The 13,898-nt window shown below is 40.1% G+C and overlaps 1 protein-coding gene across 1 annotated transcript in view; it reads left to right on the top strand.

Moving 5' to 3' along the window:
* Nucleotides 1-7,057, top strand: part of LOC105020905 (C3a anaphylatoxin chemotactic receptor-like) — a 39,587-nt gene extending 32,530 nt beyond the window's left edge. The window contains exon 2 of the mRNA XM_034290929.1: nt 6,035-7,057. Coding sequence (XP_034146820.1) covers nt 6,063-7,028 — 966 coding nt within the window. The 5' untranslated portion in view covers nt 6,035-6,062 and the 3' untranslated portion in view covers nt 7,029-7,057. The remainder of the gene's footprint in view (nt 1-6,034) is intronic.
* The last annotated feature ends 6,841 nt before the right edge of the window (nt 7,058-13,898 follow it).

Here is a 13,898-nt window from a genome sequence, read left to right as displayed (position 1 = left end):
TGACCAAACAAACGCTGTTTCAGAACTGGACTGGCTTTTTTAGATGTTTTTTTGTCAAGGTCTAATCTGGCCTTTCTATTCTTGAGGCTTATGAATGGTTTGCACCTTGTTGTGATCCCTCTGTTTTTGCTGACAAAAGAACAAAACTTGAGTCAGTGTCCAATTATTAGGCAGCTGGTCGTAATGTTATGGCTGATTGGTGTATGTAGGCCTCTGCTCAAATCTTCAACCAAAAAGAGGTGTTTTTCTATTCCTGCACAGGCATCATGCATCAACCAATGCTGCCAGCTAAACACACATTCATGGGATTCACCATGAAGTCAGTGTAGAACCTGACCAACACTGACTGGGGTTGGAACATCATTGCAAATTCCTTTTGTGTACATTATGTGTTTAAAGAAGTGGAACGACATGTAAAGAAGTGTAAATCAGTAACACATCTCAACACATCCTGGAGCCCTAAAGCCTGTTAAGAAGGGGCTTTTTTGCTTTGCGGAAGAAACAGGTTCTGTGGTTATGGCTGATAAATATTTGATCTATCTGGCTAGGCATAAGTACGTCATTACAGACAGTTTTCAGAACACAAGTCCAGGTGGAGAACAAGGCACCAAAATCTTCTTAGAGACTGGTAAGTTAAAGTGTACAACCAATATTATCTGATGATAACTACATGTAATGTGGTAGGGAATGTTGTATTGTTGGAGATCATTGAACAAACCATCTTACAAAATATTTTGCTGTGAAATTCTTACCAGTAGCAAGTCATTATGTTGTAAATTCTAAAGAACTGCCAAGCCAATTATGGTTTACAGTGATAAAAACAGACTTATGACACGAAGCCCCCAGCCACCCAAGGTGATAAGCATCAATTGAGGTGTAAAGTGTGATAAACGTGGGAATATAATAAAATCTAGGTTATAGTCAGGATTAAACTGGCAGGTTTGGACTTCCTCTAATGTCTTGATAGAGGAATATGTGTGAGTTCTGCTGTTTTTAGTTTTCATTGTTTGGTTGATGGATGTAATTAACACAGTGATCAGACCTGTGTATGTTTTGGTGAGGAGTAATGAATATTCATGGGGAATTATTTAGTGAGTCTCCTGACACATGTATGTAGGTAATACATCTGTTTATCTTATATTTTCGACTTGGACTACTGGTTACGTTGACAAATGTTGGTATGTTCATTCTGTGACACAGTATTTTTTTTTTTACTGCTGTACATTTTATTTCTCAATAATACACTGTTAGTCATACTGCTTTTACAGCTTCTTCATGGAATCCACTATGGAATGTACCACTTATGTTTTCTTTTTTTATTCTATTTTCTTATTCTATGTTTTCTTATTATGATGTTTGTTGTTCTTCTTCTAGTATTTGTTTGTATTCTATTGTATTTTATTTATTCTCTTTGAAAAGCACATTTAATTGCCTCAGGTGATATTGTGCTATATAAATATACTTGCTTGCTTAAGGTAACCCTTGTTTCACCGTTCATCCTGCGCCTGGTCTCCTTCCTTACCACACTGAAAATACCAGTGTAAATTGGAATGACCTAAAAAACATTATGTAAAGTAATTGTGTTTTACTCTCAGTCTCATAGTTTAAAAGGGGCCCTGGGTCCTTGGAAAGAGTAAGAACAACTCCATACATATTGACAGGGCTGAAGTGGAGAGACCAGAAAGCTTCCAGTTGCTTTGGGGTCCAAAGGGCCAAAGAATGATAGAATATAGAAATCATTGATTATTAAATGGATCTCTTTGCGCTGTCGCTCCAGTATTGAATGTATGGACACAAACTTGACTTTGACCACACCCACACATATTCTCTACATACATCCACACACACATATTCTCTACACACATACACACACATACTCTCTACACATCCACACACACATACTCTCTACACACATCCACACACACATACTCTTTCCCCACACATACATACTTTCTACACACATCCACACACTCATACTTTCTACACACATCCACACACACACAGTCTCTACACACATCCACACAAACTCTCTACACACACACACATACTCTCTACACACACACACATACTCTCTACATACATCCACACAAACCCTCTACACACATACACACACACATACTTTCTACACACACACACACACACACACACACATACTCTCTCTACACACACACACACACACACACATACTATCTACACACACAAACACACATACTCTCTACACACACTCACACATTCTCTCTACACACAAACACACATACTCTCTACACACACCCACACATACTCTCTACACACACCCACACATATTCTTGTCACTCTATATTTTTTTTATAATCTTTGCTGGAATATGCAGCATTTAATCAAACACATGTTGAGTAGTGTTGAGTAAAGAACTTTGTTCTTTTTATTTTATTAAACAGAGCAAAATTAGTCATTTGTTTCCACACACTTGCAGTCAGATGCAAAGTCCATTAATAGTTACTTTTTCAGTAAAAATTGCTTTGTCAAGAAAAAAGCCGCAGGACATTCCACAAATACTACATGGCTGTGTTTTTGATTGTTGTTATTTTCTCCTAAAAGTAGGGGACAAAAACTACTGACTGGGAAAAATGACTAATGGAAATGAATAGATTACATATTTGTTCAAAATACTTTCATCACCAACACACTGCTGGGCCTCCCAGATGTCTCAGTGGTCCATGAACTTGTCTTGCATGTGTATCTGTGTCACTCCGGCGGGGGTCACTACTGATTGTGCCTGGGGGGTTCTGTAGGGCGCCGCATATCGGGCTGGTGTCGTCCTGGGGAGTAAAAGAGGAGGAGTTTCCACAATTCTCAATTCTGTCAGTCTGTTTTCATCACCTATAATGATAATGATTGTATCAATGTCATGAAATAGCTATGGCAGTGTGAAGTTCATCTTCAGTCTTGCTATCAATTGTTCAATTCTTGTATACTATTCCAAGTAGTAAGTTAGTAGATACTAGTAAGCCTATTACTGGCTAATAAGCTGTTTAAACGGCCAGTGGCAAATGCCTTACAGTTCATAGATTATATTTGTAGTGGAAGTGAACTTGTCAGTTTAACACAATGCTTAATGGGTATCTAGCGAAATATTCAAACTTGGTGTGATGTTAATGCGTGACAAATCATATAATGTTGAGATGTTTCACCGACATCCAGCATACATATAGTTTTGTAGCGTAGTGGGTAAAGACACAGCCTCTCACATGAGAGACTTGGTTCACATCGAATGTGGGCAGAAACCTATATCCCTTCTAATCATGGGCTGGATGAACCTCGCACCTGGTTCCTTTTCTTGTTTAAAAATGAGGGGGCATATCAAATTCATCAGACAGACAACCACAAACCTTGTTCTCATACAGACACATGAGATCATGAACCCAATCATGTTGATCTTCTTGTCCACAAGCGCACACATGCATGAGAAAATACCCAGTTATACCACAGAGCCCCTTCAACTGAGATTTTCCCATCCCCATTTTCAGTTTTGTTAAGATAATTGCAAAAGGTTTCTCTAATGACCAAGTTGCCTTTTAAAATGGTAAACTTGGATTTGCAAACACAATGTGGCACTGGAACACAGGAGTGATGGTTGCTGATAATGGGCTTCTGTATGTAGGTATTCCATTAAAAATTAACCGTTTCCAGCTACAATAGTCATTCACATTATTAACAATGTCTACAGTGTATTTTAGATGAAAAATTTGATTTCTTTTGAAAACCAGGAAATATCTGGCTCATTTGTTCTTAAACATCAAAATGACATACATACATACCCATATCAAGATTTGCAGACCTACATCATGCGCACAGACATAGACACACACACACACACACACACGCACACACACACACACAAAAAACCTTGATTATAGCTGATCTGCCTCTTGCCCAAACACAACTCATTCCCCTATGATACTAAGTAGATCTTTGCAGACAGTATTAAAATTGAATTTCTGAACTAGAACGAAGAACAACAATCATCTTAGTCTGGTAAGTTTAATGGTACAACCCTCATGGTCTGATGATAACTAATCAATTGTGTTAGGGGATGTAGGATTGTTGGAGATCATTATATATACCAAAGCTGCTGGATACATTTTACTATGGAATTCATAAAGTATCTAGTCATGATGTGGTATATTTGAAAGAAGTGTTACTGATTATAAACTGGCAGGTTTGGACTTCCTCTGTTTCGCATGAAGTGAGAAGTATTCCAATATTGGTCATTGTACTGTACAGGTTATTAAACTTTACAGTGACAAGTGTCTCTCCTGATAATGTGTTGATAGAGGAATATGTGAGTTCTCCTCTATTTAGTTTTCATTGTTTGGCCATGTCTGGTGATGTAAATTACACATATTTATTACATGTGTGTGATTTGGGGAAGAGTAATGTACAGCTCTGGAAAAAATCAAGAGACCTCTCCATGCATACAGTATACTGCACCCTTTTCTTTCCTTTCCAAAAAAGTTGAAAAGGAAGATTTTTTGTGAAGAATAGAAGCATTCAGTTTGCAGTGGTCTCTTCATTTTAACCCTTCTGTTCCTCACTGAAAATGTTCCTTTTAAAAATTTTGGAAAGGAAAGAAAAAGGTGCAGTATTCTGTATGCATGGAGAATTATTTAGTGAGTCTCCTAGTACATGCAAAGAGGTACTCTAGTATTTATTGCTGTTTAGTAGGTAATATATCGGTTAATTGTACATTTACAGTAATCTTATATAATTGGACTACCGGTTAAGTTGACAACTGTTGGTCCGTACGTTCTGTGACAAATGTACACATTTCATACGGCAAAATATAGAGACAATGCATTCCTTCTATAATAGGTTATTAGTCTAATTCAATGGAATCTAGGGAGTTGTTGCTCCCTCATCAACAGCCCATACATTACATGTCCATTAAGTGTCCGTTATGCAATTATGAAATACTGACAACGTTAATCATAGATCTCAATATATTGATCCAAATCTTAAGTTCAGGCATGTCTAGTCTGGTTAAAGTAACATTCATGTGTGCCAGTACATAGATAACATACCACAGACAATGACACTGAATTGGATTAGTGACATTGTAAGGTTTTTATTTTTAAACATTTTAAAACAAGACCAAAAAACCGCAACCATGATTATTTCAAAACCAAAAAATAATCCCAAAGTCGCATATTATAAGCGGACTTGAAAACACTATGGAACACAGTTGGCTAGGCTGCACAGCAATGCCAGCTGTCTCTCACAAAAATGATAGTACCTGTATTTCAAGACTTTGATATAACAAGGATAATACTTTGGACACGTTGTTAATGTAATGTGAATTGAAACTCACTCAACTTGAATTCTTTAAATGAATTTGCATGTCTGTATTTGAGGTGCTTTCCTAAGTTGGAAGTGTTTCCTCCTTTAGACTTGAAAGTTTGAAGGCACAGTTTCCATAGTGTTTTTTGCGTATTTATTACTCCCTGATCATCAACCTCGAACACAAAGTTGGCGACTCTTTTCGACGATTCGAAGCGGAGCTAAAGTACAGCTGCACTGGCTGCCATCTGTCACGTGTTGGATCCCTGGTACCTACGATAAACCAGTACCATCATGTTTTCAGAATATTAACACCCACTTGGTACAGAAGTATCCGTGTGTCAGGCACCACACAAGAACGTGGGTGTTCACAATCCGCAAAAATACAGTTTATCCCCTCGTGTCTCAACTTATGTTTTCATGTATTGCACTGTTTGTAGGCCCATTTCTCATGTAAGATGTCCTTTAAAGGCGTCTCCAAATTACATCTATTAATATTATTACAAGGACGTGGGTGTTCACAGTCTGCAACAAGATGCTGTACTTCTGTCTCAACTTAGTGTGTAGTGACCTCTAGAGTCCCCTGTTAGTCTGATTATCTGTCCTGGGTTCAACATTAAGGGGTGGAAGGGGTGAGGACTGTAAATGACATTGGGTACAAGATGGACTCAGGCATCTAAAACAGATTCCTAACTACTGAAACATCTTATCTTCACAGGGATTACAGGTCAAATACACGAAACACAATGGAGGAGAATGGCAAATACATATATTATGATTATTATAACCATAGCCAGGATTATGTCAATTACAAAAATGACAATGTCAACACCACTGAAGTGGATGCTTATTCCATAACCATTTCTGGGTTCTATATCTTCTACCTGGTGGTCAGCATCCTCACCTTCCTGGTTGGGGTTCTTGGGAACGGCCTGGTCATCTGGATCACTGGTCTCAAGATGAAGAAGACGGTCAACACCACCTGGTACCTCAGCCTGGCCGTGTCCGACTTCATATTCTGTGTCGTCCTTCCACTGTTTTACATCATCCTCATTGCTACAGATGTGTGCGTCAGGGGGCTTTTCACGTGTAACTTCCCCTTTGAACTGGTATTCATCCCCATGTTCAGCAGTGTCTTCCTCCTGGTCATCATCAGTGTTGATCACTGTGTGTCGGTGGTGTTTCCAGTCTGGGCTCAGAACAACCATACCATCAACAAAGTCTCTGTTGCAGTGATCCTGGCCTGGGTTTCTTCTGTTGCCCTCAGCACTCGTTATGTGTTTGGGGGTGGAATGGACAAGGTGAAGATAAACTTCATTGGTGGCTTTGCAGTGCCCTTCCTTATCATCTTCTTCTGTTACTGTGTAACTATCCTGAGACTGAGAACCAGACAATTGATGAACGTGTCCTCCAAGTCCCTCAGAGTAATGACTGCCCTGATCGCCATGTTCTTTATCTGCTGGCTGCCCTTACATGTCTTCAGGCTGTTACTCCCGAACCACATATATTACACCCCAGAGGTCAATTTAATTGGAAAATTGGTGGGAGTTACATTAGCCACAGTCCATAGTTTCCTGAGACCAGTGTTGTATGTTTGCATGGGGAATAACGTCCCACAGACACTCAAGAGGTCCATAGTTAGTAGGATTGAGAATGTCCTTGGAGAAGAAGACCGCCCCACCACCAGCCATGAAACATCCACACATCTCTAAAACTCTCTGAGGATGACAAGGACTCAGGGGCTGTGGAACAGTGTTGTTAAGGAATGTTTAACTTTGGTGACATTTTAATATAAATGTATAATTATAAATAAACGCCTGTCTACTCCTGAGTGCATTTTACCGGAGACGCTATTCATCAACACGCTCCGATGGGAGGTTGAATCGAGGGTCAAGACTGCCTTAGATGGGGTAACGCCTCCGTCCTGGTGCCCACTGAACCGATTATTTGTGCCGGTAGAATTACGGTCAGGCCTTATTCGATGGGGGCATTGTTCCAACGTAGCCTGTCACCCAGGAGTAAACCTTACCAGGTTTTTGGTCAAGCAACGATTCTGGTGGCCGTCGATGGCTCACGACATTCAGGATTTTGTTTTGGCCTGCTCAATCTGTGCCATTGGTAAGACTTCCAATCGACCCTCAGATGGGCTACTCCGACCGCTGCCTGTCCCTTCGAGACCCTGGTCCCACATAGCGCTGGATTTTATCACCACCCTCCCGCCTTCCCAAGGCAATACGGTTGTTTTAACCGTAGTAGACCGGTTCTCAAAGGTAGACCGGTTCCCATTTCATTCCCTTGCCTAAATTACCCTCAGCCAAGGAGACAGCGGTGACTGTCATTGATCACGTCTTTCGGTTACATGGCCTCCCGATGGACGTGGTCTCTGACAGGGGGTCCCAATTTGTGTCCAAATTTTGGCGGGAGTTTTGTAAGTTACTGTGGGCCACTGTGAGTCTATCCTCAGGTTACCACCCCCAGAGTAATGGTCAGACCGAGAGGGCCAATTAAGATTGGAAAGAATGTTGCAATGTGTTGCCGCTAAGAATCCTTCCTCCTGGTGTCTGCAGCTCTCTATGGTGGAGTACGCACACAACGCGTTACCTGTGTCATCTACGGGCCTATCTCTGTTTGAGAGTAGTGTAGGTTACCAGCCACGCATTTTTCCTAGTCTGGAGTCCGAAGTCGCGGTCCCCTCCGCTCACGCTTTTGTCCAGAGGTGTCACCGTACATGGACCAGAGCCTGTGAGTCTTTGCTCAGAGTGAGGGGGCGCACCAAGGTTAAGGCCGATCGCCACCGATCAACGCCTCCCGTATATGTCATCGGCTCCCAAGTGTGGCTTTCTACCAGGAATATTCCACTCCGTTCCGTTTCGAACAAGTTAGCTCCCAGATTCATTGGCCCGCTCCCTGTCACCGAAATCGTTGGTCCGGTGACAGTCCGACTCAAACTTCATCCTGCGTACAGGAGGATTCATCCCGTGTTCCATGTCTCCAAATTGAAACCTGTATTTTATTCTCCCATGAATCCGCCTACCCCGGTTCCCCCACCACCGCGACTCGTGTATGGGGTACCTACATATTCGGTAAATCGTATTCTAGACTCGAGACGGAGGGGGCGCGGATTCCAGTATTTGGTGGACTGGGAAGGTTACGGTCCGGAGGAGAGGAGTTGGGTTCCTGCTGGGGACATTCTGGATCGTTCCCTTATTGTTGATTACAATCAACAGGTAGGTTCTCCTGGAAGCGCCTGGGGGAGCCCCTAGGGGGTGGGGTATTGTCACAGTTAAGGAATTCATTGACTCTTCCTCGCGTTGTGTTTGTGTGTGAATGAGAGCGTGCGTGGGCGTGGTCGCTGATCATCATTCACTCATCATCCTGCACTGACCAAGTCGTCTGCTGTATGCCTGCGCTGCCAGCCCGCCTGCATCCCAACGTGCCTTCCAGAGACTTTGTTCAGCCCCGTGATTTCTCTGATGTCGACCCTGGTTATCTGATTACTTCATTAAATACCAGTTATACTTGCAATTGCCTCTGCCTTATTTTTCCCGTAACACCCTCCCATCCATAATAATAGCATTTTGTCATCACCCCTCTCCCACCTTTTTCTCCCAGCCTCCAGCTGTTTCCTTCATCAGTAACCACTCCCACCCCTGTACTGTAAGTTATGTCATGAGTGTGAAAGCAGTGGTGTGGAAGATTTTAAAAACAAGTTTTTGATTGTTTCTACATTAGTCTCAATTAATGTCTGCTGTTATTGCTTTGGCCAAATAAATGTGATGTTTTCAAGACATTTTCAAAATGAGAGAATTTGTCTCTCAGGATCAATATAAATATTTCCATGTGTTTCCTTTTTTGCTGCCCCATTAGTTGAAGGGAAGATCTTTCATATTCCAAAATAAAGCTTTTGACAAATAAAATTTCATGACTTTTGCCTTTCTCATTTTGAAAAAATAATTGTGCATTTGCCGATCAAGGACAAACTGCATCAACAAAGAGGAACAGTGATGGAACGCACAGCATTGAAGGTTTGAATGTTGGTAAAAGAAACCTGGACCCTTGACCTATGGAGAAAAGCAATATGTTCAGATTTCCCACTAGACACAGTTCAGGACTGCATTCCAAGAAGGATTGGATCTGTTCTCAAGGCAAAGGGAGCCACTACTCCTTATTAGGACCTTGAAATTACAGTTTTTCTCGATTGCTAAAACACATTTCTTGAACCTATGTCTCGTATTCTCTCACAACAGTAAACACAAATCCATAACGTCTCACCCAATTCACCAAATATCCTATTTTCAGGTCAAAATTAAGCACTATATCAAAACCATTAACTCTTGCTGAAAAACCAAACTTTGACCTCAGACGGGACACACAATAGATTCAAAACAACATTTCCAAAACTGTTAAGTTATGTTGCCACAAACATTTTCATGTCAAGGTGGTGAATTTAACATTTAACATTTAGATATATATTCAACATTTAGATTCAGATTTAATATTTAGATTTAGATATAACATTTAGATTTAACATTTAACATTTAGATATAAATTTAACATTTAGATTTAACATTTAGATTTAGATATAACATTTAGATTTAACATTTAACATTTTTATATATATATATATATATATATATATATATATATATATATATATATATATATATATATATAATTTCTGCCTCAAATGTGAGGAAAATGCGCTAAATGTGAGGAAAGTGAGCTAAATGTTGAAAATGTATCAGCTAAAAAAGTGTAACCGAACTTTTACATTCAGCACCCCATATGATTTGGTCACTCCTAATGTTCCTGCCATCTCTCTGATGGATTTCATTTTGCAGCCGCAGCCGAAGAACATCCTGTTTCACTTGCATTGAGAGCTCCTTTGACCACCTGTTGTAAGTTCACAGCAACAGTTTCCAAATGTAACTGTCACACCTGGAATCTACTCCAGACCTTTTACCTACTTAACTGATGAAGAAATAACGAAGGAATAGCCTACATCCGCCATGAAACATATTTTGAATCAATTATCCAATTATTTTTGGTTCCTTGAAAAAGAGGTGGCTACATATTAAAGTGCTGTAATTCCTAAAACCTTCCTCCAATATGGATGTGAATACCCTCAAGTTAAAGCTGAGAGACTGCACTTCAAGCCCATATTCATTATTTAACTGCAACATGAATATATTTAGCAAAACAGACAAAATACTAATCCTATACATGTCATATACAAATAATATACTTCATAAACATGTCATATACAAATAATATACATGTCATATACAAATAATATACATGTCATATACAAATAATATACATGTCTTATACAAATAATATACATGTCATGTACAAATAATATACATGTCATATACAAATAATATTCATGTCATATACAAATAATATACAAATCATATACATGTCATTGGTGGCAAAAGGGGGACCTACACAATATTAGGCAGCTAGTCGTAATGCTATGGCTGATTGGTGTATGTAAACCTCTGCTCAAATCTTCAACCACAAAGAGGTGTTTTTCTATTCCTGCACAGGCATCATGCATCAACCAATGCTGCCAGCTAAACACACATCCATGGGATTCACCATGAAGTCAGTGTAGAACCTGACCAACACTGACTGGGGTTGGAACATCATTGCAGATTCCTTTTGTGTACATTATGTGTTTAAAGAAATGGAACGACATGTAAAGAAGTGTAAATCAGTAACACATCTCAACACATCCTGGAGCCCTAAAGCCTGTTAAGAAGGGGCTTTTTTGCTTTGCGGAAGAAACAGGTTCTGTGGTTATGGCTGATAAATATTTGATCTATCTGGCTTGGCATATGTACGTCATTACAGACAGTTTTCAGAACACAAGTCCAGGTGGAGAACAAGGCACCAAAATCATATCAGAGACTGGTAGGTTTAAGTGTACAACCAATATTAGCTGATGATAACTACATGTAATGTGGTAGGGAATGTTGTATTGTTGGAGATCATTGAACAAACCATCATACAAAATATTTTGCTGTGGAATTCTTACCAGTAGCAAGTCATTATGTTGTAAATTCTAAAGAACTGCCAAGCCAATTATGGTTTACAGAGACAAAAACAGACTTATGACACAAAGCCCCCAGCCACCCAAGGTGATAAGCACCAATAGAGGTGTAAAGTGTGATAAAACTGGGAATATAATCAAATCTAGGTTATAGTCAGGATTAAACTGGCAGGTTTGGACTTCCTCTAATGTCTTGATAGAGGAATATGTGTGAGTTCTGCTGTTTTTAGTTTTCATTGTTTGGCTGATTGATGTAATTAACACATTGATCAGACCTGAGTGTGTTTTGGTGAGGAGTAATGAATATTCATGGGGAATTATTTATTGAGTCTCCTGACACATGTATGTAGGTAATATATCTGTTTATCTTATATATGAGACTTGGACTACTGGTCACGTTGACAAATGTTGGTATGTTCATTCTGTGACAATGTGACACAGTATTTTTTTTTTTACTGCTGTACATTTTATTTCTCTATATTACACTGTTAGTCATACTGCTTTTACAGCTTCCTCATGGAATCCACTATGGAATTTACCACTGATGTTTTGTTTTTTAATTATATTTCCTTATTCTATGTTTTCTTATTATGATGTTTGTTGTTCTTCTAGTATTTGTTTGTATTCTATTGTATTTTATTTATTCTCTTTGAAAAGTACATTTAATTGCCTCAGGTGATATTGTGCTATATAAATCAACTCGCTTGCTTGCTTAAGGTAACCCTTGTTTCACCGTTCATCCTGCGCCTGGTCTTTATGTAAAATAATAGTGTTTTACTCTCAGTCTCATAGTTTAAAAGGGGCCCTGGGTCCTTGGGAAGAGTAAGAACAACTCCATACACATTGACAGGGCTGAAGTGGAGAGATCAGAAAGCTTTGAGTTGCTTTTGGGTCCAAAGGGCCACAGAATGATAGAATATAGAAATCATTGATTATTAAATGGATCTCTTTGCGCTGTCCCTCCAGTATTGAATGTATGGACACAAACTTGACTTTGACCACACCCACACGTACTCTCTACACACACACACACACATACTCTCTACACACATCCACACACACATACTCTCTACACCCACACACACATACTCTCTACACACATCCACACATACTCTCTCTACACACACACACACACACACACATACTCTCTCTACACACACACACACACATACTCCCTACACACACACACACACACACACACACGTACTCTCTACACACACCCACAAATACTATCTACACACACACACACATACTCTCTACACACACACACACATACTCTCTACACACGTCCACACATACTCTCTACACACACACACACACACACACACACACACACACTTTCTACACACACCCACACATACTCTCTACACACAAACACACATACTCTCTACACACAACCACACATACTCTCTACACACACACACACACACACACACATATTCTCTACACACACACACACTTTCTCATACACAACTTATGTAGAAAAGCCTGTCCACCAAAGGACGTCTGTCAGGCATCACACAAGGACGTGGGTGTTTACAGTCTGTAACAAGATGCTGTATTCCCTTCTGTCTCAACATCCATAACATTATGACCACCTGCCTAATATTGTGTAGGTCCCCCTTTTGCAGCTAAAACGGCCCTAACCAGTCGAGGCATGGACTCCACTAGGCCTCTGAAGGTGTGCTGTGGTATCTGGCTCCAAGACGTTAGCAGCAGAACCTTTAAGTCCTGTAATTTGCAAGGTGGGGCCTCCATGGATCAGACCTGTTTGTCCAGCACATCCCACAGATGCTCGATTGGACTGAGATCTGGGGAAATTGGAGACCAAGTCAGCACCTTGAACTCGTTGTTTTGTTCCTCAAACCATTCCTGAACCATTTTTGCTTTGTGGCAGGGCGCATAATCCCACAAGGGCTGCAGTTTTAGAGAGGCTCTGACTTAGTTGTCTAAACATCACAACTTGGCCATTGTCAAAGTCACTCAGATCCTTACGCTTGCCCATTTTTCCTGCTCCTAACATATCATATAAGGACAGAATGTTATCTTGCTGCCTAAAATAACCCCCCCCCCCCCCCCCGACAGGTGCCATGATTATCAGTGTTATTCACTTCACCTGTCAGTTGTCATAATGTTATGGCTGATGGGTGTATCAGTGTTATTCACTTCACCTGTCAGTTGTCATAATGTTATGGCTGATGGGTGTATCAGTGTTATTCACTTCACCTGTCAGTGGTCATAATGTTATGGCTGATGGGTGTATCAGTGTTATTCACTTCACCTGTCAGTTGTCATAATGTTATGGCTGATCGGTGTAGGTCTGTTCATGGTTTGTAGGACCATTTCTTATGTAAGAGGTACTTGAATGTCTTGAAAGTTGTACATCAGAGTAAGTCTATTATTATTATTATTACAAGGGGTGGGGGTGACATTGGGTACAAGATGGCAAGATGGCATCTAAAACAGTTTCCTAACTACTGAAACATCTTATGTTCCCATGAATTACAGGTCAAATAGACAAAACACA

The sequence above is a fragment of the Esox lucius genome, chromosome 25 (genome assembly GCF_011004845.1).
Source record: "Esox lucius isolate fEsoLuc1 chromosome 25, fEsoLuc1.pri, whole genome shotgun sequence".
NCBI classification, from domain to species: domain Eukaryota; kingdom Metazoa; phylum Chordata; class Actinopteri; order Esociformes; family Esocidae; genus Esox; species Esox lucius.
This window is presented reverse-complemented; position numbering and strand designations above follow the sequence as displayed.